Raw genomic sequence first — 26261 nt, forward strand, 5'->3', positions numbered from 1 at the left:
AATTCAGATCAAACTAAGTTGATTGCACTCAGCCATGAAAATCTTACAAACATGATGTGTAACCAGATGCATACTCTGGATGGGATTACCTTGGCCTTAACACTAACAGAAATTTTGTTTTTGACCAGGTTATGTCCTTCACTGCTTATATTTAACACATATTCAGGATTGCTTTTTTTGCATTTATGCAGTATCTCTAAAATTAGAAAAATTCTATTTCAGAGTGATGCTAGAAAATTAGTTCATGCATTTGTTACTTGAAGAATGGACTACTGTGATTTGCTATTATCAGGTTGTCCCCAAAACCCACTGAAATGCCTTAAGTTGTTCCAGAATGCTGCTGTACTGGCAGGGACTAAAAGGACAGAGCAGAATTCTCAGAATTCTCAGAATCAAACTTAAAATTCTTCTCCTCGTGTATAATCAGGGCCCATCTTTTCTTAATGAAGGTAGGGGCTGTAAAACAGTTGGGATTTACCTGCTGTTATTTTGGGAACTTTACTCATATAAAGTGCCTTGAGGCAATTACTGTTGTTATTTGATACAATATGAAAAAATGTGAGGTGTGAAAGTTTTTTCCTAAGGTTTTATGAATGTAAATATCTGGAAATTTTACACTTGGCATAAGGGACATTTCCTTTTACTCTTTTTAAGGTGAATTAGTGCAGCTGGGTGGTTCATTCTGGAGTGACAGGACCTGTGCCCAGAAGTGCACATGTACCTCAACAGGCCTGCAGTGCCGCAATGAGCCGTGCTCCTTTTCACAGATCTGCAAGCCAGCTTCCTTCCAGTTCTCCTGTCAGACAGTGCCAAGAGGAACCTGCACCATAAGCGGTGATCCCCATTACTACACCTTTGATAACACAGTGTTTCACTTTCAAGGCACTTGCACGTATGTTCTCTCTGAGCAATGTAATAGTGGACGGCCCTACTACAGAGTAGAAGGCAAAAATGAGCACAGAGGCAGTACTCAAGTCTCTTGGACACGACTGGTGAAAGTGCATGTCTACAATGACACAATTGAGCTTGTCAAAGGACGTCGTGGTCAGGCTAAGGTTGGTCATTTTGATTCTGGATAAATTCTACACTTTATGACCAGATATACTTTTCTCACTTGATATATTTGCTGGTTTTTTTACAGGTTAACGGGAACTTTGCATCCACTCCATTCTCCCTTAGCAATGGCACCGTGCAGGTTTATGAGTCAGGTTTTTCTGTGTTTGTCAGCACTGACTTTGGTTTAGTGGTGTCTTATGACACAATTCATCATGTTCAGATCAGCTTGCCCTACACTTACCAGAATGGTACATGCGGTCTTTGTGGAAACTTCAATGGCATTCGTAGAGATGACTTTCAAACTCGTGACGGTGAGGTTGTGAGCTCTGATGTGGTTTTTGCTAACAGCTGGCAAGCATCTGGGGATGATGAGCTTGGCTGTGGGCCACAGTGCGGAGGTCTGGACTGTGCTGTTTGCACTGTAGAAGAGACAGCATTGTATAGCAACACTGACCACTGTGGTATCCTCAGCAGTAGTTCTGGACCTTTCACGGCTTGCCATCAGCAACTTCCTCCACAGTCCTTTGTGGAGAGTTGTGTGTATGATCTGTGTGTAGGAGGAGGGTACCGACCTATTCTCTGTCAAGCCCTAAGTGTGTATGCAAGTCAGTGTCAACAAAGTGGTATTCAGCTACCAAGTTGGAGGACACCTGGCTTTTGTGGTATGTTAATCACTTTCTTTTTTTTTTTGCATTATTTCAAAATATTATTGTATTAAAATTACACCGATGTAAATATCGATGTTGTTCTCTTATTCCTAGAAATCCCATGTCCAGCCAACAGCCACTTTGAGTCTGAAGGCACAGGATGTCCACCTACCTGTGTTAATCCCAACTCTACCCATAACTGCCCTCTACCTCCCCAGGAAAGCTGCATCTGTGATTCAGGCTACATCCTCAGTGGTGGGGTCTGCGTCCCTCATGCTGAGTGTGGCTGCAGCTTTGAGGGCCGTTACTACCGATCTGGAAAAACTGCAATACTAGACGGAGACTGTGGGAGACGTTGTAGCTGCAGTTATGGGTCCATGACTTGCCACTCTCATGGTTGTGGCCCACTTGAATCATGCAGGGTGGAGGATGGAGAAAGAGGATGCAGACCAAATAGCTATGAAACATGCTGGATCAGAGGCCCAGGGTCATATCAGACATTTGATGGACTGACATACCAATATCCTGGGGCGTGTCGATTGACACTTGCCAAAGTTATGGGACTGTCCAGTCACCCACACTTCATGGTGACAGCAGAAAAAGTGCCAAGAGGCCAGCATGGTTTTGCACGAATTCTGCATTTTGAAGCAGAGGGGATACACGTATCTATTGAGATGGCAAGGAACAGTAAAGTGAAGGTAAGTGAATGGAACACTTACTTAAAATTATGTTCTTCCTTTAATATTTATTTATGTGTACACGGACACAATACTGTTTAAGTCTTGTTAACTGCAAAAAACTGGATGATCCTGCAGGTTAACGGTCAGCTGATCAGGCTACCTTTCAGCACTACATCCAACCGAATCCAGATCTTCCACAGCAGCATTTACAGTGTCATCATTCGCACCTCCTTTGGTGTAACTGTGCAGACAGTCTGGCCTCACTTTGTCCGTGTCACTGCTCCTGGTGTCTACAATGGTTCACTGGGTGGACTCTGTGGTAATTACAATGGTCATCCACATGATGACTTCAATACACCCAACGGTGTCCTGATCAACAGTTCTCAGGACTTTGGAGACAGTTGGCGAGATGGCTCTCTGGCTGCTCACTGTGTGGAAAGCATGAACCAAAATTCTACAACTAATTACAATTCTAGTCAGTACTGTGGCATTCTCAGCTCACCAGATGGGCCATTTGTACCCTGTTGGTCTGTGGTTGACCCGAGCCAGCAGGTGGATGTATGTGTGGAGATCATGGGGGGCTCTAACAATCCAGCATCAACTCTGTGTGGTGTCCTACGAGATTATGCACTAATGTGTCAACAGAAGGGTGTTGCCTTAGGACAATGGAGAAATGCAACTGGCTGTGGTAAGCATTCAACTGTTTTTGAATTAATTCTAGCCATGATCTCCAAATGTTTAAAAATGCTTTTTTATGTTAACCTGTTTGTTTTTCTCCAGCACTAACCTGCCCATCAAACAGCCATTATGAACTCTGTGGAACCTCTTGTCCTTCTGCTTGCCCCAGCCTCTCTTTCCCCTTCACCTGTGATACTGTGTGCCAGGAGGGCTGTCAGTGTAACAGTGGTTTTATCCTCAATGGTGACCAGTGCGTTTCACCAACATCTTGTGGATGCTATCATCAAGGACGCTATCACCAAGGTGGTGAGCAGTTCTGGGATGGTGAAGAATGTCAGAGCTTGTGTACCTGTAACGGAAATACAGGGAACGTCCACTGTACTCCCAACTCCTGTGGGCCCCAGGAGTCCTGCCGTGTGGTGGAGGGTGAGTTGGGCTGCCATCCCAACCCCCATGGCACATGCTCTGCCTCTGGAGACCCTCACTACATCACCTTTGATCGTAAGGCCTATGACTTCCAAGGAACCTGCCGCTATGTTCTGGTGACCCTCTGTAATGCCACTGATGAGCTCAATCAGTTTTCAGTGGAAGCTAAGAATGAGGCATTGAATGGGCGTCCACTTTCAACAGTAGCTGAAGTTTTTGTGAATGTGTGGGGCTATGACGTGCATATGTCAAGGGACAGAAGAGGTTTGGTACAAGTAAGTAGATATGATATTACAGATTAGATGACTGCAATGAATAATTTCAGATTCATGAAGTAAACGGCTGCTACATGTTTTAGGGATATTTTTACTACTGTCAAAGAAAAAATAACAATTAAAAAGTAGAAAAACTACCCACTGATTTTCTTTGCATATCTCTTCTAGGTGAATGGAGTAACTAGAAATTTACCTATTGTCTTGAATGAAGGTAACGTTTCTATCTACGCAACAGGATCTCGTATAGTTGCCAGCACTAATTTCGGCTTGAGTGTTACCTATAATGGATATAGTGCAGTGTTTATCTCCGTACCACCAAATTACAGGTACACTTCCCACCCATCAAAGCTACAGTATTTATTGTTTGACATGCTTTAAAAAACAGGATAATCCCAGCTATATAAATAATTTATTTACTAATAATTTATCCTTATGAAACTAACACAAGGTCTATTGTTAACTATTGTCATCAACAGAGAAAAAATATGTGGACTTTGTGGAAATTTCAATGGAAATCCAAATGATGACTTTCACACACCATCTGGAACGATAGTCACATCTCCAGATGAGTTTGGGAGAGCCTGGAAGGTGCCAGGCAACTACACGTGCAATGATGGCTGTGGCTCCTCCTGTCCACAGTGTACCAATGAACAGCCTGCTAGAGATCAGTGTGAGGTGATACAGGCAGCTGATGGGCCCTTCAGTTTCTGTCACGAGGAGGTGGACCCGGCACCATATTTCAACGACTGTCTGTTTGACGTATGTTTGTCAGGAAATCAAGGCCACGATCTCATGTGCAGTGCCATTGAATCATATGTCAGTGCCTGTCAGTCTGCTAATGTTCGTATCTATCCGTGGAGGGAGAACACCACCTGCAGTGAGTCAACATGTTGTTTTATTATATTTATATCTAAATTTACAAGAAATTTGCTAACCACTTAACTAATTTGACAACACTCATTATATCCAGATTGTATTACATTAAAAGTGGTATGTCTCACTATTGCCATTTTTTGCTTTTCTCATTATTAAGCATTGGACTGTCCAGCCAACAGCCATTATGAGTTGTGCGGTACTGACTGTGGCCACACCTGTGCCAGTAGCATTGATGAAACCTGTGAGCAGTTCTGCTCTGAGGGATGTTTCTGTGATGAAGGCTTCATCAAGAGTGGGACCAGGTGTGTCCCAGTGGAAAGCTGTGGCTGCCAGTATGATGGATTCTACTATGATGTAAGACATATTAAAGTCAATAATAATATGACAATATTGAGGTAACAAGGTGGAGATAAGAAGATATAAATAGAGACATAGCAAATAATTGTGATCTAGTGAGTACATTTCATATATACTAACCTGATAATAATAGGGTAATAACCCACTAATATGATTTTAGGATTTAATTTATTAGGATACCATTCCCATATTGCCATAATGCTGGAATCTTTCCTGCCTCAACCACCAGCATTCTTCTTTGTTTGAAGGCAGAACGATGCTCTAACTCTTTAAACTGCAGTTTAAAATAAAATAAAATAAAATGCTATTGCTAAATAAATGAATGCATTAAACAATCAGTTGAAGATTATACAGCTACATCAGCGTGATTAAATACATTTTTCATGCAACTCTGTTCCACATATTTATTGAAATTTCAGCATTTAGCATCTGTCTTCTCTGTGGGAGAAAGATTAACAGTTACAACTGGTTGCTCTGTCGCAATATTTAGTATATTATTAATTGCAGTTTGCAGTGATCTAGCAATTACTACACTAAATCACCTACAATTAATTAAAAAAATTTCAAAATGGTATTTTAAGATCTATATTTGTTGTATCATTTTGGCTATGATTTGGTGTGGTGTGATTCCAGAGGTGGGTAGTAACGAGCTACATTTACTCCGTTACATTTACTTGAGTAAGTTTTTGAAAAAAAGGTACTTTTTAAGTACCTTTTTAAGTACCTTTTTTTCACGATACTTTTTACTTTTACTTGAGTACATTTATGAAGAAGAAACGGTACTTTTACTCCGCTACATTTGCAAAATTCGACTCGTTACTTTAAAAAAAAAAATTAGTTTAACACATTAGATAACATGCCGTCAGTGGAGTTTCCGGTAACTTTTTCACCAATCAGATGTGGCCATGCAGTCACATGACCAGTTTGAAACCGTGGCGGTCGAAGCGTTTCAAAGTAGCGACACACGGAAAGAAGAAATATGATGGCAGAGTCTACGCTAGAGCTGAAGAGGATGAACACCCTTGGCCTCACATACAAAGAATGTTTCGCTTAAAAGCAGCACAAAAGAACAGCTATGTCTTCAGTGAGAGCCGAAACAACAACTTTTCAGCGTGAAACAACTCAATTCGTGTAACCTGAGGAATCGGTAAGTTTTCTCTAAATATCTTTTTAGCTGTGGTTAGCTGGATGTCAGTCTTATGTTACAGCAGCTGTGTCTAGCTCGAGCTGCGAGTCATATTTTCGGCGCTACGTTGTAGTGAGATAAGTTTGTGGGTGTTTTGTGCAGCATCAGCTGTCCTTTTAACTGCTCGCTGGTTAGCTAGCGTGAGCTATAAGCTAACAGCTAGCCTGGTTAATGACGCTGGAGTTCAACGCACATGCAAACAGCTCGTCTCTACTGCTTTAACTGTTAAAACAGAAAGCAATACTGCGACTGACGGGGTTTATTATGTGAAACAGCAGCTTGTTTAGTTTAAACAGTTTGCATTAAGCTGGGCAAACACTGTGCAATTTTTTTTCAGTCTCGTTATTCTGCTCCTGCTCAAACTGTACAAATAAGTCGCAGAGGTTAGAAGTTCATAGGTCACGATGCAGGGTCTCACACTATACGGCCTGATGCTCTGATGCGACCTGAGTGCTCAAACTGTGCGTCCATAACATGAAGCTTATCATACAAAATCTGTCCTTCGCTCTCCCTCTCTCTGTCTTACAGACACAATAATTTTGTGAGGCCACATTGAAAAGCCTCGGATACGGAAGCGTAGAGCTGCCACCGGGGCAAAAGAAAAATAGAGCTATATCACGTTATAACATGAAAGGTTTATTGTTCTAACAATATACCTTTCATGTTTGAACAATATAATATCACGTTATTACAATATACATAATAGGGCTGGGCGATATGACCCAAAATTCATATCTCGATATTTTTTAGCTGGATGGCGATATAAGATATATATCTCGATATTTTTTTTTTAAAGCCATAAGTTAAGAACAAAAAGAGAGTTCTTAGTCACACTGTGTCCCAGATGTCACACGGGCACTTTTATTTACATACAGCGTAGATGTACATGAAGAAATTACTTAAAAATAAATTATCAGCATTTATTAAATAATCATGGTCCATAAATAAAAGAAAATGTTGTTTTTGTGCATAACAAAAAGCTCACAATTGTGCAGTCAAAATGTAAACTAATAGACGCTGAGCATAATAACAAAGAGACAGATTTCACAGCTGCACCACGTCTCTGAACAGGTGCCATTTATGGTCCTTATACACACACAGTACGGTAATATTACGTTGAAGCACAGTACGTATCACTCCGCGAGGCTCCTCCCCGGTAGCCGTAATCCTCCAACAATCCATCAAGCGGTGCAGCTCCGTAGCTTAGCAAAGTCATATTAAAACATTTTTTGACAGATTGCTGAGCGCTGTGTACCACATAAAATCGGTTCGCGGTCAGTAAGCACAACCAGAATTAATACATAAGGCGCACTGTCCAGTTTTGAGAAAATGAAAGGATTTTAGGCCGTGCAGCTCCTCCGGGCTGCATGTCGTTAGCGCGGTTAGCTCGTTAGCGTGGTTAGCTAGCTAGCACGTTGACGCCGTCCAGCCCCACGCACGGGACGATCCGCGGTAACTCGCTAACGGAGATTTTCCGCTTTCATCTTGTCATTGCCTGCAGGTGAAGCTATGGGGGAGGCGGAGTTGTGTTCAGTGAAGGAGAGGCGAGGCCGAGTAACGTTGCGTAGAGACAAAAGTGGACGAAAGAGAGGCAAACCTGCGGCTCCACAAGTATAATTATAACGTAACATAGGCTATATCGATATAAACGATATTGTCACATCTTATATCTCGTATGAAAATATATCGATATTTTTAAAAAACTTGATATACGCCCAGCCCTAATACATAATTATCACGTTCGTACAATATAAATATTATATTGTATGAACGTGATATTATATTGTTCAAACATGAAAGGTATATTGCACGAACATGAAAAGTATATTGTTAGAACAATAAACGTTTTACGTTATAACATGATATAGCTCTATTTTTCTTTTGCCTGGGTGGCAGCTCTACGCTTATGTACTGGGATGAGCTTGCCTCCATCTCTTGTGTCCAGATCACACGCTGCACTGCCGTGCTGCTCCACCTTTTCTCTTTCATTTCTGTGTTTGTGCGTGCGCAGTGTGATAGGCGACAGGATTTCAAACTGGTTTAATTATCATGCGACCATACGATTGATGATTGGGAGCTGGTCGTGAGGTGTTAACTGCTTTTCGTTACCCCATGTATACTACACGATGCACACACGATTAAGGGCAAGACACGGGCCGATCCCCAAAACGGTTGCACGGCTGAAAAATCGTCTCAAAATGTGCCAAAAATCGCACAGTGTACGGCCAGCTTTTGGAGGCTAGCTCCAAACAAACATCTGCAGCTTGGCAGTGTATACAGCACTATAATGACCAGACCTAATTTTTTTGAAAACCATACATCTTTCCACAGGTCTCCACTTCATCAGACGTCACCTAGACACAGAGCTGGGTGAGGCCAGCACAAACAGCAGCCTAACCGACAAAGATGATGGATCCATAAGGTCAGGAAAGCCAGAAGCAGTGGAGCTGGAGAGGTACCTTTCATGTCCATTCACTGGAGGTGTGGATGTATTGCATAGCTTTCCTCAGATCAAGAAGCTGTTGATCAAAGTCAATACAGCTCTTCCTGCATCTGCAGCCTGTGAGAGACTTTTTAGTCATGCAGGACTCTCTGACCAAACGGTCACAGCTTCACAGCAAGAACCTTGAGAGCCAACTGCTGCTGAAGCTGAACCATCATTTCACTTACTGAAGAAACAATTTATGGTAAAGTGAGCCATACACATATGTACATCCACATAGTGGAAATTTGTATTTGTCTTTTATAATTAGTTTTACTCTGATTTCAATGTTTATTTGTGAGTGTAGTTTTTACGTTTTTACATATTACATTGTGTTAATCCACTGTCTATACTTCAGGGTATTTTAGTATACAAAGAACATTTTATACTTTTGTTAGAATGTCTATTCCTGTGGAATTTTAGCAGGGATGTGTTGTGTGTGTGTGTGTGTGGTTTTTTTTTTTTGTTTGTTTGTTTTTAATTCCTGCTGTCCGCCTTGGGAATAAACTTCCTGATTATATTTCATTTCATTTCATTTCATTTTTATTTATTTCACACTTGGTACTACAAATCAAACAAAACAACCACATCTTCTGTCAACAAAACACAACAACCATGTGTGAAAAGGAGCAGGAAGAAGAAAATATTCTTATTAAACCCTGCCCCCTATCTACCATCGAACTTATATCACCGGTGGGCACCAAAAATCAGGAACAAACTAATATTGACATTTCTCTCCGGTCGAATCCCAAACCAACATCACATTCATTCGCATTCTTCATACTGAGTTATCGTTTTAAACATATAACACTTTTTAAAACATTGTAAATTTATACAATTCTTTAAATTATAATGAAGTGAATTCCACAATCTTATACCCCTAACCGTTGTGCTCATTAATCTTTGTGTAGTCCTGGCTAACTGATGTTTAAAATAAAATTTCCTTCTATTCTCTTCTCCCCTTGAACACATCAAAAATACTCTTTGTAACTTAAAAGGCAAAATATTATTTTTAGCCTTAAACATAATTAATAATGTCCGTAATTTCACTAAATCTCCTAATTTTAATAATTTTGATTCTATAAATAATTTATTTGTATGTTCTCTATATTTAACATTATGAATTATTCGTATAACTTTCTTCTGTAATAGGTTTAAAGGTTTTATGGTATTCTCATATGTATTCCCCCAAACTTCAACACAATAGTTGATATATGAAAAAAACAAAGAAAAATATAAAATACGCATTGTTTTATAATTTAATAAATCTCTTATACTACCCAAAATATAAATACTTTTGACCATTTTCTTTCTAATATGTTCAATATGAGATTTCCATGTCAAATTCTCATCCACTATTACACCCAAAAAACGAAATTCAGTAACTCTTTCAATCAATTCTTCCTCTATAAACATAATGACTTTATCCTCCTTTACACGATTGCCAAATATCATATATTTCGTTTTTGTCAGATTCAAAGATAATTTATTTACATCAAACCATTTTTTTATTCTTAACATCTCAGAAGTCATAATTTCAACCAAGTCTTTCAAATTCTCTCCAGAGCAATAAAAATTTGTGTCATCTGCAAATAAAATCGAATTTAACCTTTTAGATACGTCACAAATATCATTAATATATAAATTAAAGAGTTTAGGTCCCAAAATAGAACCTTGAGGAACACCACATACAATCTTCAGTCTTTCAGAAGTATTGCCAAAATAATAAACATATTGCAACCTATTCTCTAAATAACTCATTAACCAATTCAATGCTACTCCTCTCACTCCATAATTATACAATTTAGAAATCAAAATAGAATGTTGTATCGTATCAAAAGCTTTTTTTAAATCAACAAATACTCCCACTGTGTATTTATTATTATGTGTTGCAGATGAAATATCTTCAATAAAAGTCAACAACGCTAATGCCGTTGACCTATTTTTACGAAATCCAAATTGGTTTTCATGTATTAGTTGATATTTTTCAATAAAACTATCAAGTCTTTGTGCAAAGAGTTTTTCTAGCAATTTTGAAAACTGTGATAAAAGAGACACTGGCCTATAATTGTTAAAACTATGCTTATCTCCTGATTTATATAATGGTATTACTTTTGCCACTTTCATTCTGTCAGGGAATACTCCTGACTGTAGCGAAAGATTAAAAATATAACAAAGAGGAGTACTTATACAATCTATTGTCTTTTTAATTATGACCATGTCTATACCATCACAATCAGTAGATTTTTTATTTTTACAATTTTTTACGATTGCTACTATTTCTTTTATGGTAGTATCGGCTAAGAATATGGAATTAACCATTCTATTATCACCTATCCAGGCTTCCTCATCTCCTGGATCATCATTTTTCCTGATTAGATTTGCTAAAGTAGGTCCAACATTTACAAAAAAAGAATTGAATTCGTTTGCTACTTCGGTCTTATCTTTAACAACTTGATTATTATTAATAAAATAATTAGGCCGAACTTTGGGTGTGTTCTTATTACCCAATACCTCTTTAAAAATATTCCAAATGCCCTTAATATTATTTTTGTTTTCCTGAAAAACTTTATTATAGTAATCTTTCTTAGCTTTCCTCAATATTAATACCAACTTATTTTTATATAGTTTATATTTCATTTCCGCATTTTTAGTTCTATATATTATATACTCCCTATATAAATTATTTTTCTTTTTACACGCATTTGCAAGACCCTTAGTTATCCAAGGTTTCCTATTTATATTCTTTTTCTTATGCTTAAATGATATCAATGGACAATGTTTATCATACAAGGCCAAATATATATTTAGAAATACTCCGTATGCAATGTTGACCTCATTAACATAAACCTCCTTCCAGTCCGTTTCCATGAGATCTTGTCTAAACCTATTAATTGCTTCATCATTTCTTAACCTTCTAAAACTCACAAAACTAGCTTCTTTCTTTCTTTTCATATTTAAATCGAAAATAAAAAAGACTGGTAGATGATCGCTTATATCATTTATGATGAGGCCACTTTCAATATTATTCTCCAAACTATTAATAAAAATATGATCAATTAGTGTTTCTGATTTCTCCGTTATTCTACTCGGCTTTATAATTAAAGGATAAAATCCTTTACCATATAATAGTTCAAAAAAATCTGACGAAGCCTTATCATTTGTCACTTTACAAAGATCAATATTGTAATCACCACACAAACATACAGTCTTATTTCCCTTAACCTTACTCAATAAATTTTCTACTGCTTCTGTAAATAACTCAATCTGTGATCCCGGTTTCCTATATATACACGTTACAATTATATTACTTCTCTTTTCTATATCCAATTCTACTGTCACAGACTCCATTAAATCATCCATAACAACAGACATACATTCAACTTTTTTACATTTCAAATCACAATTAACGAAAAGTGCCACCCCTCCTGCCTTTGTCTTAATTCTATTCACAAAGTACAAATCGTATCCTTCAATACAAAAATTACAACCCTTATTCTCATCTAACCATGTTTCAGACAGAGCAATTATTTGAAACTTGCCTCTCAGACTATACAGAAAATCTTCAATCGAAGCAAAACTTCTATAAAGACTTCTGCAGTTAATATGAATTAAAGAAAATGTATTGGCTATATCAACCTTATCCCTGAATTGCTCCTCTGTAAAATAATCACATGTGACATTAATTGTATTAAGCACATTCCTTTCAGGGTCAATACCTACTTCAAAATCATATGATTTATAATCTGTGTCGTCAAACATAATGCATAAATTATTCTAGCGCTATCTATTACCTCATAAGAAGGAGAAGGAAACAAAAAAAGAGAAAAGAAGGAGAAAAAAAAAAAAAAGAAAAAAAACTGAAAAAGGAAAGAAAAGATCCTAAGCAATCTCACATTCATTTATCAACATATTTTAAAGTCCGTTGATCTTGTTATCTTCCATATCCAATTTTACAATTTCCTTTTGTCCTTTTCCTCCCGAAGTAGCATTTGACCTTGCCAAAAATAAACTAGTTATAGCCATAATTGGTCGCAACCATTTGTCTATCTTAATCATATTATCACGTATAATTGTCCAATTCCTCAAGTTCCTTAATCGTTACAACCTTGGCTTCTTCTGGTGTTCCATTCAGTTTAATCATCACTTTGCAATTCCTGGTCCAGGTTGCTTGAATCTTTTTCTCCTTCCGTAAAATACGAGCTTGTCTTGCAATATCTGCATTTCTTTTTGTAAGATGTTCATTCAGATATACTCCACTTCCTTTCAAAAGGCTGGACCGTCTCAGCAATTCTACTTTGTGTTTTCGATTAACAAATCTCACTACAATTGCTGGAGGAGCATTTTTGTGCCTTCTAGGAAGAGTATAGCATGCAGATATATTGTTACTATGCAGGGGAAGATTTTTACTCGAAAAGAATTCCACAACCTGCCGTTCCAACGATTGTAGCTCCTCCATCGGGGGCACGTCCTCTCCTCGTTTTGCACCAGTCCCAGATTCGGTAACTCTCGCATATGTTCTGTGTTTAGTTTCCAGACCTGTAATGACCATTTCCTCGAGTCGAGCCTGCTGTTCTAGGTCGTCCACCTTCCTTTCCAAAAAATGGATTGTCTTATCTTTCTCCTTGACCAGATCTTTTAGTTCTTTGATTTGCTCCATCATCGACATTAATATTCCTTGTTGCTTATTTACTTTTTCAATTTCCGACGTCAACGAATTAAGTGAATGCTTAATCTCTTCCAGATCTTCTTCGACTTTCTTCATCTTTGCCATTTTGTCTCTCTTTGATGTCAATTATTAGTACCTTTGTTTGCCCAAACAAAATCTATAGCCAGAATTATTTGGAATTTTTTCTTATCACCAAACATTACGGCACCACCGCAAGGACGCCAATCCGGCTGTAATCACGGCGCTCCTTGTCCTCAGTAGTGTGTCCTCCGAGAAGCTTCAGGCACTCCCTGATGACCCTTTAATCCTGGTAGCCTCCCATAAACTCTCAGCTTTTACCACAGCTCCAGTTCCAGCACACTCATCTTTATAGTCTCCTGTGAGGGCTGCAAGTGGCTGAACACAGATTGGAAACCTCCTGTCCTGTTTACTTTCCCACAACTTCTCCCCTGCACCGTGTGTACAGTTCTAGATGAGGTAACCTTCTTTGTTATCTGTTGCATCTCTGTGTCATTTGTTTCTGATTTACTTAATCCCTTCTTGTATTTAAAAGAACCACCCCTAGTATGACATTCTGGCGCATCAGCTGTAGTCTGTTATGTTGAAGTTGCCTCGTTCTAATGTTTTCTCTGAGGCTGCTGTAAATGCGAATATATTTACTGTGGGTTTTGCTTGAAAAAGATTTACATTGTGAAAAACTGAAATCTTGAAATTAGAATTGTTGTGCCTTATTTTGTGGATCTTTTTACATATATTCCCTTTGAAAATACTAAAATTTGTATATTTATTTATTTTTGTTTGTCTCATAGCATTTATGTATAAAATAAATCAGACAAACAGTTACTCGTAGGGGTGGGTTTTTATAATCGATTCATCGATTAAAATTGATTCTGGCTTGGATAACGTAAAATCGATTCATTAAAATCCTGAATCGATTTTTTAATATAAATTTATTTTGCCCAAAATGCCAGAATCTCAGCTGACATCTCACAAAATTTCAAGAACCACCAAACAGTTAAGACAGTAAATGAGAGCAGGTACAGGGATTCTGCACATAGACTTAAACACACAGCGCGACCTGCGGATCAGAATTAGTTAGATGTTGCCTTTCTCACGGTCGGGGCTGAGAGCCGACAGCTCGCTGATTCTGATCTGTGGGCGGGTCCGCGCTTTGTGTTCACGCCCTTTATGCGCTGATTCTAAAGCTGTTAGTTTGATCTCTCTCCAAACAATATTGACCGAACCAGCAGCAAAAAAAGATCCAAACGCTTCACATAAACATCGTCATGAATTCACTCTGACTTTTACTGTTTTGCTTCCATCGCGATGCGCAGCTCTCGCTCTCCCTCTCTCTCTCTCTTCAAGAACAGTTTCCCTTTCTTCATTATTCGCTTGCTTGTTACACACAAGTCTACTGTTGTTTACAGCGCTGTCGGCTGCTGTTTTTTTCCCTTTTACATTCTTCCGAAAAGAAAACCTCATTTCTGCTGTTCAATACTGAACAAATTTAAACTTTTTAAAATTATTCAAAATGCAAAACGCTTAGCCGTGTCTCTAATAAAACCGCTGTAATGTCAGAGGTAATGTTCATATGTTGATTAATGGTTTTCTTTCGTTTTTGATGTACTGCAGAATATTTTTATAAAATCCCAGGCCAGGAAAATCACCTTCATGTTTTTCTGTGTTTTATCTTCAGTTACTTTGACACAAAGGCATCTGCTGTGGCGCTCACACCTTTGATAAAGTCTTGCGTGTGTCAGCTTCCTTTTTATTGATACAAAAATATGTAAATGTACTGATCTGAATTATAATATTTCTGACTGTCAAAGTTTCCCAGATTTAAATCAAATCGAATCGAATTAAATCGAATCGTGGATCGAATCGATTCGGGACCTTGTGAATCGGAATTGAATCGATTCTAGAAATCAGTGACGAGACCCAGCCCTAGTTACTCGCTACTTACTCAGTACTTGAGTAGCCTTTTCACCAAGTACTTTTTTACTCTTACTCGAGTAACTTTTTTGACGACTACTTTTCACTTTTACTTGAGTAATAATATTTTAAAGTAATGATACTCTTACTTGAGTACAATTTTTGGATAAGCGACCCACCTCTGTGTGATTCACAGGCTGGCGAGTCCTTCTGGACAGACGGTTGCTCCCAGAGATGTGAATGTCACGCTCCAAATGACCTGCGATGTTCTGCTGCATCTTGCACTCCTGAACAGCAGTGCTCCATCAGAGATGGCCAGCTGGGCTGTTACGATGCCATGTCCACCTGCACAGTGTGGGGGGATCCACACTACATCACCTTTGATGGAGCAGTGGCTCATTTCCAGGGAACTTGCTCCTACATCATTGCTGAGAGCACAAACCATGGCACTAACGAAACACAGTTTCAGGTGATAGCCACCAACAATCACCGTGGAAACAATCGTGTATCATTTGTGTCTGCAGTGGACATATACCTCTCAAATCATCCAGAAAGTGTGCACATCAGGATTGGACCCAATAAAAGAGTAACGGTAAACTATCTATCACTTTTAAGATGAACAGCATTCTACTTTGTCTAATCTGCACAAAAGTAACAACACACACTTATTGCATCTCTTGTCCTCTCAGGTAAATGGAAATGATGCTTCTCTTCCCACCACAGTGGGAATCTTAGCTCAGGTGGTAAGGCAGGGAAGCTACATAGTGGTTGATGCCTCTGACTTGCTAGTCCAGTTTGATGGTCAGAGCACTTTACTGGTCAGACTGGGCCAAAACCGTCATGACAGAGTCACAGGGATGTGTGGAAACTCTAACAATGATCCTTCAGATGACAAAGTCTTACCCAATGGCACACTGGCACAAAATGATAATTATTTTGGACACAGCTGGAAGTCACCCACCAGCCAACCAGGGTGAGTTGCAATGGAAATCACTATTGATGCTTCAACAAGGCAGTAGCTGATGGCAGTATGATTTGTCTTTTCCAGATGTGGCTCCACTGATGAAGATGATGATGGACTGATTGACTGTACCTTTAGAGAAGAATATTCCCAACTCTGCAGTGTCATCACCAACACTACTGGCCCATTCAGCACCTGCCACCTGCACTCTGACCCCCAGCCATTTTTCTCTTCCTGTGTCTACGACCTCTGCCTCTACACTCCAGCCAATGGCATGCTGTGTTCCGCTGTCTCCGCCTATGAGAAAACCTGCTCTGTTCTGGGGCTAGACATCCTTGACTGGCGCTCTGCTTTGCATTGTGGTATGTTTGTACTGCTCAAATAAGACATTTAATACAAATTTAAATCATTGCCATTCATCACTGATGATCCTTTCTCTGTGTCTGCAGAGGAGTCAGACCCCTGTGAAAAGCTGGACTGCACAGAGCACGAGTGGTGTGGTGAGAAGGACGGTGTCTATGGCTGCTTCTGTAATGAGCACCACCATCGGCCAAACAATGAGAGCTACGGTGCGGGCTAACTAAAACCTTCAGCAGTATCTGTAGTGTATTTATTGCATTAGTCAGCCTTTATATTAAGCAGTCAAGTCAACAAATGTCTTATCAGCCAAATTAGTAATGATGACTCAGCTTTAAAAAATATCATGCTATAACGAGTCAGATTGTGTTTCTCTCTCCTTCTTAGACTCGTCCATCACTTGTGTCGGTAGGTCTGGCACCATATCTCTGTCCCGCTGTCAGCTGTTTGAGGCTGGCTTCCACTCTGATGCCCTCCATCTTCGAGATGAATCCTGCAACGGGACTCTTGAGGAGGGTCGACTGGTTTTCCACTTCAACAATGATGACCAGCTTTGTGGGACAATGCTGAGGGTGAAATTAGTACATTGAAGGAAGCTTCTGGGCAGCATTTTTAATTTTTGAATGTATGCCTAAAATGTTTTGTCTTCTTACTCTTAAGAGCAACGGGACCCACTTCAGTTATGAGAACACCATCAGCGGGGATGTGGACCCTCATGATGGCCTCGTAAGTCGTGAGAAGAGCATCCACCTGCATTTCTCCTGTGACTATCCTTTGACCCAGGCACTGTCTATGGATGTTGGTTATATGACATTGTGGTTGCTACTTTTCCAAAGGTACATAGCTCGCTGAACTTTATAGAAATCTCAGTGTTTGTCTTCACTACTAAATGACCATGTGAATCATTATCATTTTACCCTGTCTTTGTTTAATAAAAACATTGTTCTATTGTGCTTTTTGTACACCGACTCTGTCACCTCAATTTGTTTTGATCATTTCCAATTGCTATCTGCAATATGTTCTAATTGGTGGTTGAATGCTTTTATATGTAATTTCTTCTAGGCTGTATCACCCTATCTTTGTACTGCTGTTTACTTAAGAGTTAGAGTGCTTTTCTATTAATGCATTAACTGTGTATTCCCCTCATTTGTGTTACATATTTTTGTATATATTTTGCTACAGATTGCACACACACCTGACCACTTTATGAATTCCAAATCCTGAAAACATCTTGTTTTATCATGTTTTCCTGTAGCATTGTGAGCAAGAGACTTGTATCTGGTCTGGGCCATTATCATTTAAGGATGATACCCTACTGGGACCCTGGCTTCCACTTCCCTTTGACCAGAAACAGAAATTTAGAAATGGAAATAGATGAAATATCACGATAGAATATGGGTAAAACGCGCATGCGCGGTGCCTTTGTTTTTCATACACACATGGCCAAAAAAGCACGGCCGCAACGGAGAATGAAGAGGTGGAAAGCGGATTGAGTGAAATGGATGAACCAGAATTTTTTTTTTTAAAAATGGTGCAGCTTCACTGGTTTGGTGTTTGTCCGTCAGATACACAGCAAAGAACATTTTTTTGTAGAACATTCAAGGGGGCCATCATTATTGCTGTATTTGTCGGACTAAGGTGCTCGTAAATCTGGGAGTAATCTGGGTCCTAAACTCCGGCCCTTCAGGTCCCAAAGTCAAACAAACACTGCAGCATCACTGAGAGTTAAAAGCTGTCTAAATTCTTTCATCTTTAATAAAACGATCAGCATTGCTGCTTTATCAGGTGTAACTATGAAGTTTAACATACAGGCATCCATGAAAACAGAATTTATTACATTTAACGGAGTTAGAAGTTAGCAGGAAGTTAGCGGAAGTTAGCTCGCTAGTTTCGCTAGTTACACAAGCATGATATAGCATGTTCTGACCAGAGGTCGGTCGAGCATCCAAAAATTGTACTCAAGAGTAGCATTACTTTAAAATATTATTACTCAAGTAAAAGTGAAAAGTAGTCTTCAAAAACATTACTCAAGTAAGAGTAAAAAAGTACTTGGTGAAAAGACTACTCAAGTAGCGAGTAAATGTCTGATTTATTTTATAAATAAATGCTATCAGACAAACAAAAATAAATAAATATACAAATTTTAGTATTTTCAACAGGAAACAAATTTTTTTCCAAATTTCAGTTTTTCGCAACATCAAGCTTTTTTCACCAATGCCTACAGTAAATAATATAAACAGTGCAAACAATTTCCAGTGACAAGATATGCTGTAAACTTTATATTCATTTTTGCTCCAAATGGCACAGCAGCCTCAGAGAAAACATTAGAACAAGGCAACTTCAACATATGTTCATACAAGGCAGCTCAGTTTACCATAAATTGTATGGGTGTGCATTTATTTCTGCATATTTAGCAAAAATGTGCAATTTCTTCACTCAGTGAAGTGATGGTTAAGCTTCAGCAGCAGTTTGCTCTCAAGGTTCTTTCTGTGAAGCTGTAACGGTTTAGCAGTGAACAGGAGTCCTGCATGACTGAGAAGTCCTTCACAAGCTCCAGATGCATGAAGAGCTGTATTGATTTTGATCAACAGCTTCTTGATGTGAGGAACGCCATGCAATATATCCACACCTCCAGTGAATGGACATGAAAGGTACCTCTCCAGTTCCCCTGCTTCTGGCTTTCCTGACCCCATGGATCCATCATCTTAGTCTGTTAGGCTGCTGTTTGTGCTGGCCTCATCCAGCTCTGAGTCTAGGTGATGTCTGATGAAGTTGAGACCTGTGGAAAGATGTATGGTTTTCAAAAGAATTAGGTCTGGTCATTATAGTGCTGTATACACTGGCAAGCTGCAGATGTTTGGCAAGAAGATTTGATCACACTGGAGATGTTTTTTACTAACTCTTGTAGAAAAACAAAATCCTGTCATTCATATCCCGCACAAACGGTTTGCAATGAATTCCAGATTAAGTTTAAAATAAGAATGCGTGGAAGGCTAAGCAGTGCTAGCCAATAGATCCTCCTGTTTGGCTGTTACTCTGGGAAAAGACGAGAAAGACATTGATGGAAGCCATGACTGGAGCTGCGATGTAGCCTATATAATATTTATATTGTACGAACGTGATAATTATGTAATGACGTGATATTATATTGTTCAAACGTGAAAGGTATATTGTTAGAACAATATACTTTTCTATTTTTCTTTTGGCTGGGTGGCAGCTCTACGCTTCCGTATACGAGGCTTTTCAATGTGTCCTCACAAAATTGTGACGACTACAACAACCATGAAAAGAGTTGGATGGACATTGCTGCTCAATTGCAGCTGTCTGGTCAATGTTTTTCATTAGTAATTTAGCAAAGTTGATGGTGGTGGTGTGTGTGCGTCTGTAAGACAGAGAGAGGGAGAGCGAGAGACAGATTTTGTATGATAAGCTTCATGTTATGGATGCACAGTTTGAGCACTCAGGTCGCATCAGAGCATCAGGCCGTATAGTGTGAGACCCTGCATCGTGACCTATGAACTTTTAACCCTTGCGATTCAATTGTACAGTTTGAGCAGGAGCTGAATAACGCGACTCAAAAAAAAATCACACAGTGTTTGCCCAGCTTAATGCAGACTGTTTAAACTAAACTTTTCACATAATAAATCCTGCCAGCCCCAGTATTGACTTCTGTTTTAACAGTTAAAGCAGTAGAGACGAGCTGTTTGCATGCGTGTTGAACTCCAGCGTCATTAACCAGGCTAGCTGTTAGCTTATAGCTCACGCTAGCTAACCAGCGAGCAGTTAAAAGGACAGCCGAAGCTGCACAAAAAACCCACAAACTTGTCTCACTTTTCCACATAAAAGTTAACGTGAAGGTTCCTGATGGTTAGAGACAAATGCAGTTGCATGGTAGGATGTTGTAAACGGACCAAACTTCAGCCAGGAGAACAACTGAGATAATCCATCCACAATACGTAGTTAGTCATTAATTGTCAATGGAAAATTGTACTTAGTAGTCAGTATAATCTTTTAATAATATAAGTTTACATATGGTAGTGATAGGATGTGCGATCCTTAATAGTCTGCAAAAGCTTTGCGTGCATTCCAGAGTGCTCTGGCATTCACACCCACATCCTGGGCGCTTGGGAAAGGTCGTACCTTGTCTTATTGTTTTGCGGTAGGATTAACGTAGCTATGTCGGTTTTAGTCTAAATGCCCTTTTTTATATATAGATCAACTGTTGGATTTTCCAGACCAGCAGGTTAAGGGAAGTCGTTTATGGGGTCACACTCTGACACACACACGCACACACACATACATATACACCTCCACATTCCAATGTAAGGAAGAAACGCCCACTGAAGTATAAATAAAGACAAGGGCAGTCTCTCAGTGCGAGTCTCTGAGCCTCACTCTTGTGCGTGCGCTCTGGTGACTGCCCTTGCTAGCAAGAAAATCTGTGTGTTTCTCCTCTCTGATTCTCTGCTGAAGAAGTGTTTTAGAATATATCTCTTAACATTAATATACTGCAACAACATGGGAATAGAGCAGCTGTGACAGAATACAGCATTAATGAATGAATGGTACAGAAGTGGAGGAAGCAAGAAGAATGAGTTGAACAAAGTTTATCTGACTGCTTTGTTCCGCTTATTGTGCCTTATAATCCCGTGCACTTTATGGTCCGAAAAATACGTATTTGACTTTTTTATTTGGCACATTGCAGTTTAATGTTGCAAAGCTCCTCTTTTTAACTTAGTGGATATTATAAATAGTTATGCTCATGATATGTCAGCCCATTTCTACTGGAAATGCCTTTTGGTTACACTTTCAGCAAGAAATTTGCATTTGCATTGTTAAATGTTTATATAGCTTTAATGCACATAAAAACAGCTGCTTATTTAAGTGAAAATAAATGGATGGGGTTTTTTTGTGCTACTAAAGTTTTGGAGTTGTATTTTGTCTCGCAGAAATTATATCGTCAGTTATATTGTTATCGCAAATTTTCAAATATATATCGTGATATATATATTTTTGGCCATATCGCCCTGCTCTAGTTCAGACGCAGGGAATTGATGAGCGGCAGATCTCCACTATTCTGGACTCTTGCTGGGCAACGCCTGTTAATCATGCCAGCTACCCCGTGCGCTGGGATCTGATCACCACACAGTAAAGACATTGTCTTAACTTTTCTTTTCTTTTCTTGTCTTTTGTGATGGGTGAACTTTAATCATCTTCTTATCATAACTAAGTTGTTTGCACATTAACACTGTAACTTTCACATTATGCTGTTAACTAGGTGTCCAGCAGATGGCACAGTAGAGCTGCTTCAAAACGGCCACCCTAGCCCGTTTCTCATTCAGGATGTTCACCTTTACCAACTATACCACTTTACCAAACGCGAGACAAGTACTCTTGGACTACGAGTGTGGATACTACTGTGGATGATGATGTTAAATGACAATGATAATAAAAACAATATGACAACCTAATTTAATTGAGGAATGTCTATTTATTTACAAATTTTAGCATAAATAAAATATTAATGTTGCATCTTTTAGCAATAAAAGGAAAATTTTCATTTTTGTCAATGTCTAGCTTTAGTAATGATTAAAAAAAAACAATGTGACAACAATGAAACATTCATTTTGTCATCTTTTAGCAATAATAGAGAAACTGTTTTTAGTAGTCATAAAGTGAACAAGTTTTAATGTCATCTTTCAATGTCATCTGGAACCAGGTGTGTCCCAGTGGAAGGCTGTGGCTGCCAATATGATGAATTCTACTATAATGGCTTGGTAACAATAAATACATGGTGTACTTTGCTATTAAGTTTGATCATTCTTTCTCCTTAAGTTAAATTTTCTCACACAGGCTGGCGAGTCCTTCTGGACAGACGGTTGCTCCCAGAGATGTGAATGTCACGCTCCAAATGACCTGTGATGTTCTGCTGCATCTTGCACTCCTGAACAGCAGTGCTCCATCAGAGACGGCCAGCTGGGCTGTTACGATGCCATGTCCACCTGCACAGTGTGGGGGGATCCACACTACATCACCTTTGATGGAGCAGTGGCTCATTTCCAGGGAACTTGCTCCTACATCATCACTAAGAGCACGAGCCATGGCTCTAATGAAACCCAGTTACAGGTGATAGCCACCAACAATCACCGTGGAAACAACCGTGTGTCATTTGTGTCTGCAGTGGACATATACCTGTCAAATCATCCAGAAAGTGTGTACATCAGGATTGGACCCAATAAAACAGTAACGGTAAACACTAAGCACTAACACTATTTGGTGCCTGCCACCTGCACTCTCACCCTGAGCCATTTTTCACTTCCTGTGTCTATGACCTCTGCCTCTACACTCCAGCTAATGGCATGTTGTGTTCTGCTGTCTCAGCCTATGAGAAAACCCACTCTGTTTTTGGGCTAGACATCCCTGAATGGCGCTCTGGTTTGCTGTGAAGTAAGTTTGTGCTGAACAATTAAGTAATGTCTTCATCATAGAGCTTGTCAGTTTTCTTTGAAAGATTGGCTTTCTTTTATTTGATTCTTGTCCCTATGCCTCTGTAGAGGAGTCCGACCCCTGTTAACAGCTGGACGCAGAAGGGGCGAGACCACCAGCAAGGAGTTTACATCTACAGGGAGGGTGTGGCTCAAGTGGTAGCATGGGTTTTCCAACACTTGGAAGGTTGTTTAACTCCAGATTCCTCCACTCCACATCCCAAAGTATCCTTGGGCAAGATACTAAATCCCAAGTTACTCCTCATGCATCCACTGTTGTGTGAGCCTGTGAATGTTTGAAAGCACGTAGGCATTGATAAAATGTGCTGTATGCACAAATTAATGTGTGGGTGATTGGGTGAATGAGACAGAAACAGATTTGAGTGCTGAGTAGAAAGATGCAATATAACTACCGGTCTGTTTACTACTTGTCAAAGCTACAGTTTTTTGAGAGGGGTGGGGGTTGTCACACATCAGTGTTACATATTTTAATGTTCATGGATGTTAAATTGCAAATATCTACAGCTAGCACAGCATTCGCAGCTAAATGTAAACGCACTACATTGTAAGCTCATAGTTTACATCTGTAAAAATGGAAGTGAACTGGATTCACTATTAAAATGTAAAATTTTTATTTTTGGGAAGCTCTTGAGATAAAATGATAGATAAAACATATTTACAATCATTTGGTAATCAACCCATTTTTAGCATTATTATGTGTTTTATACCATCATTAGGAAGAAGATTGCAACCGGTCAAGGACAGTACAGCATGAGAATGATCCCCTTCCAGGACCCTGGCTTCCGCTTCCCCTTCAGGAGTAACACAAACATAGAAATGGAAATAGATCAGAGGTTAAATGTGGAGGTGCAAACAGAAGGAGTGGATCAAAGCCAGATCTCCACCATTCGGGACTCCTGCTGGGCCACACCAGTCAACATGCCAAACTACCCCATCTGCCCATCTTGTTACTGCAGAGTAAGAGAAGTTCACCTTGTCTTAGTATACTTTATTAAAAACTTGAAAGAGTCAGCCCCAGACAGACCTCTCCTCGGTTTCTCCACCAATTCTTCCTCATAATGAATTCTGCTACTTTGCTTTATAATCTGGGATATTTAAATGTCTTCCAGGGGTCCCAATGAAGCTGATGGAACAGTAGAGCTGATTCAGAACGGCATCTCCACTGAGGCCTGATTCTCCTTCAGGATGTTCACTTTTACCAACTATTCATCCATTTACCTTCATTGCCGGGTCCACCTGTGTCTTTTGAGATACAATTGTACAGCTGTATGTACCAATGTTTTTAATTCGTATTGTTTTCATTTTTATTGGTTTTCATTCTTGTGTACAAATTTGAAACTGTTAAATCAGCAGAAGCCTATAAACATTTTTTTTCCCCCTCAGCGCTGTTACCTGGGCTACCACAGGCGAGTCCGGAGGGACACATCTTTTCATGACACTTCATCCATCTCACTTGGACCGCTTGTTCCAATTCCAGGGAGCAGAGGTACATTGAAGCTCTCATGTCTCCTCAACTGTACTCTTATAGATGACATAAAGTTTATGGACACATTAAATGTAACCTTTGGTTCTTCTCTTACTGACCCAGTGATCCAGTTAAGCAGTGGTCAAAGTCAGTTGACACCTCTGCTGGCCCTGCTAGCCAGTTTGATCCTAGCCAACATGCTGGTAACCCTGCTGTTCAAACAGCTTGCTCCTAAAACTCTGGTATAGAAACAAACCAAAACTCTGAAGATCAAAAATTATCCATATTTTTTTTTGTAATTATTCATTATTCAGTTACTTTTCACTGGTATTTTTCATCTAAGTGTTTTTTTTTTCTTGAGGTGTGTTTCTGTACTTGTGGTAAGGTATCCAGTAAATTGGCTTTAAATCTAAATGACAAGATTAACCTGTTCTTGGTTTCTGTGTGCAGATTTTTATAATTAAATCTGTCACAATTAACATAATGATGTGTAATCAAGGGCAAATCAAAAGGACAGTTGGTTTCAGTCGGTTTCCCCAGCCTAAAAAGAGTGCCATTCAGACAACAATGACCTGTTCTTATTCTACTTATAATTATCTCCTGCCTATTTATTCCTCTATTTCTTGTAACTTCTACTGTGTTTTGCACTCTATATGAATGTCTCCCTTTTACTGCATTTTCCATAAATTCTTACTTTCTTTCCAAACTATACTTGTCCCTTCAGATTTCGACAACGGAATCTGAATATCAACATCTACTTTTTTAATAGCTTCTTTAGTCAACCTATCTGATCATTCATTACCCACAATACCTATATGAGCCAGAGTCCACATTATTAATATATATTTTTTTCACACAATCTATGATGAGCAAAAAGAACTTCATACAGAATTTGCTGGTGGCTACTTGTGTTTCCATTTTTAATGCTTAACAATGCTGACGATGAATCACTACAAATTATTATTTTTGAAATTCTACTGTCTTCCACCCATTCTAAAGCCAAATAATATTGTGCATAACTCTACTGCATATATATTCCAGAATGATAACTGCCACACTAGTTGCTTCAGTTTTTGGATCTTTCAATCCATCTGTAAATAGTCACTGTACTTGTTCTGCACTTGATTATAAAATTCTTGACAAATATCTGTTGTCATTTTTCTCTTCTTAATATCCGATAATGATCTATCTATTTTAATGTATTTCCATGTAGGCCTTAAACCCACCCAACCCACCCAAAACTATTTTTAAAATCTTTTCCTCTTTCCCAACACTTTCCTAACAGGATGATTTTTATTATGACCTTTCAAATTTATCCAATCGTTAACCATTAACTGTTGCCTTCTAATATATAGTGGTATTTCTCCTGATTCGACTTCAGGGCAATTTTTTCCTTCTTCTTCTTCTTCTTCTTCTTCTGACTTTTATTGGCGGTTGGCAAACAACAAAATGGTGCATTACCACCACCAACTGGTATGGAGCGTGGACTGGAACGTCGATTAAAAAAAACTAAAAAAAAACCCCTCAAATCCTCCCAAACAATTTAGTGTCTTTTGCAAACTGTAATAAGGCCTGTTAACTTTCACTTCTTGACTACTTTTGCAGTAATTCAATAAGATCCAGTTTCATTTTTATGCTGCTGAGGTTTTGGGTCAGTTGTCTTCTCTCCACCTGATACTTCTGACAGTGTAATATAACATGTTCTATA

General features: G+C 39.0%; 1 protein-coding gene across 1 annotated transcript in view; it reads left to right on the forward strand.

Annotated features, from left to right (window-relative positions):
• LOC146568477 (alpha-tectorin-like) overlaps nucleotides 1–17721 on the forward strand; it is a 32083-nt gene extending 14362 nt beyond the window's left edge. Inside the window, exons 7-20 of the mRNA XM_085284545.1 lie at nucleotides 655–1055; nucleotides 1142–1718; nucleotides 1818–2401; nucleotides 2519–3071; nucleotides 3164–3762; nucleotides 3931–4088; nucleotides 4239–4639; nucleotides 4796–4992; nucleotides 15461–15856; nucleotides 15954–16237; nucleotides 16313–16587; nucleotides 16675–16794; nucleotides 16970–17154; nucleotides 17243–17721. Of these exons, the coding sequence (XP_085140671.1) occupies nucleotides 655–1055; nucleotides 1142–1718; nucleotides 1818–2401; nucleotides 2519–3071; nucleotides 3164–3762; nucleotides 3931–4088; nucleotides 4239–4639; nucleotides 4796–4992; nucleotides 15461–15856; nucleotides 15954–16237; nucleotides 16313–16587; nucleotides 16675–16794; nucleotides 16970–17154; nucleotides 17243–17434 (4922 nt within the window). The 3' untranslated portion in view covers nucleotides 17435–17721. The remainder of the gene's footprint in view (nucleotides 1–654; nucleotides 1056–1141; nucleotides 1719–1817; nucleotides 2402–2518; nucleotides 3072–3163; nucleotides 3763–3930; nucleotides 4089–4238; nucleotides 4640–4795; nucleotides 4993–15460; nucleotides 15857–15953; nucleotides 16238–16312; nucleotides 16588–16674; nucleotides 16795–16969; nucleotides 17155–17242) is intronic.
• Nucleotides 17722–26261: the final 8540 nt, after the last annotated feature.

This window comes from Mchenga conophoros, linkage group LG8 (assembly GCF_057382185.1).
Source record: "Mchenga conophoros isolate Kocher_MC1m ecotype Shallow Benthic linkage group LG8, M_conophoros_male_GT1.1, whole genome shotgun sequence".
Taxonomy (NCBI): domain Eukaryota; kingdom Metazoa; phylum Chordata; class Actinopteri; order Cichliformes; family Cichlidae; genus Mchenga; species Mchenga conophoros.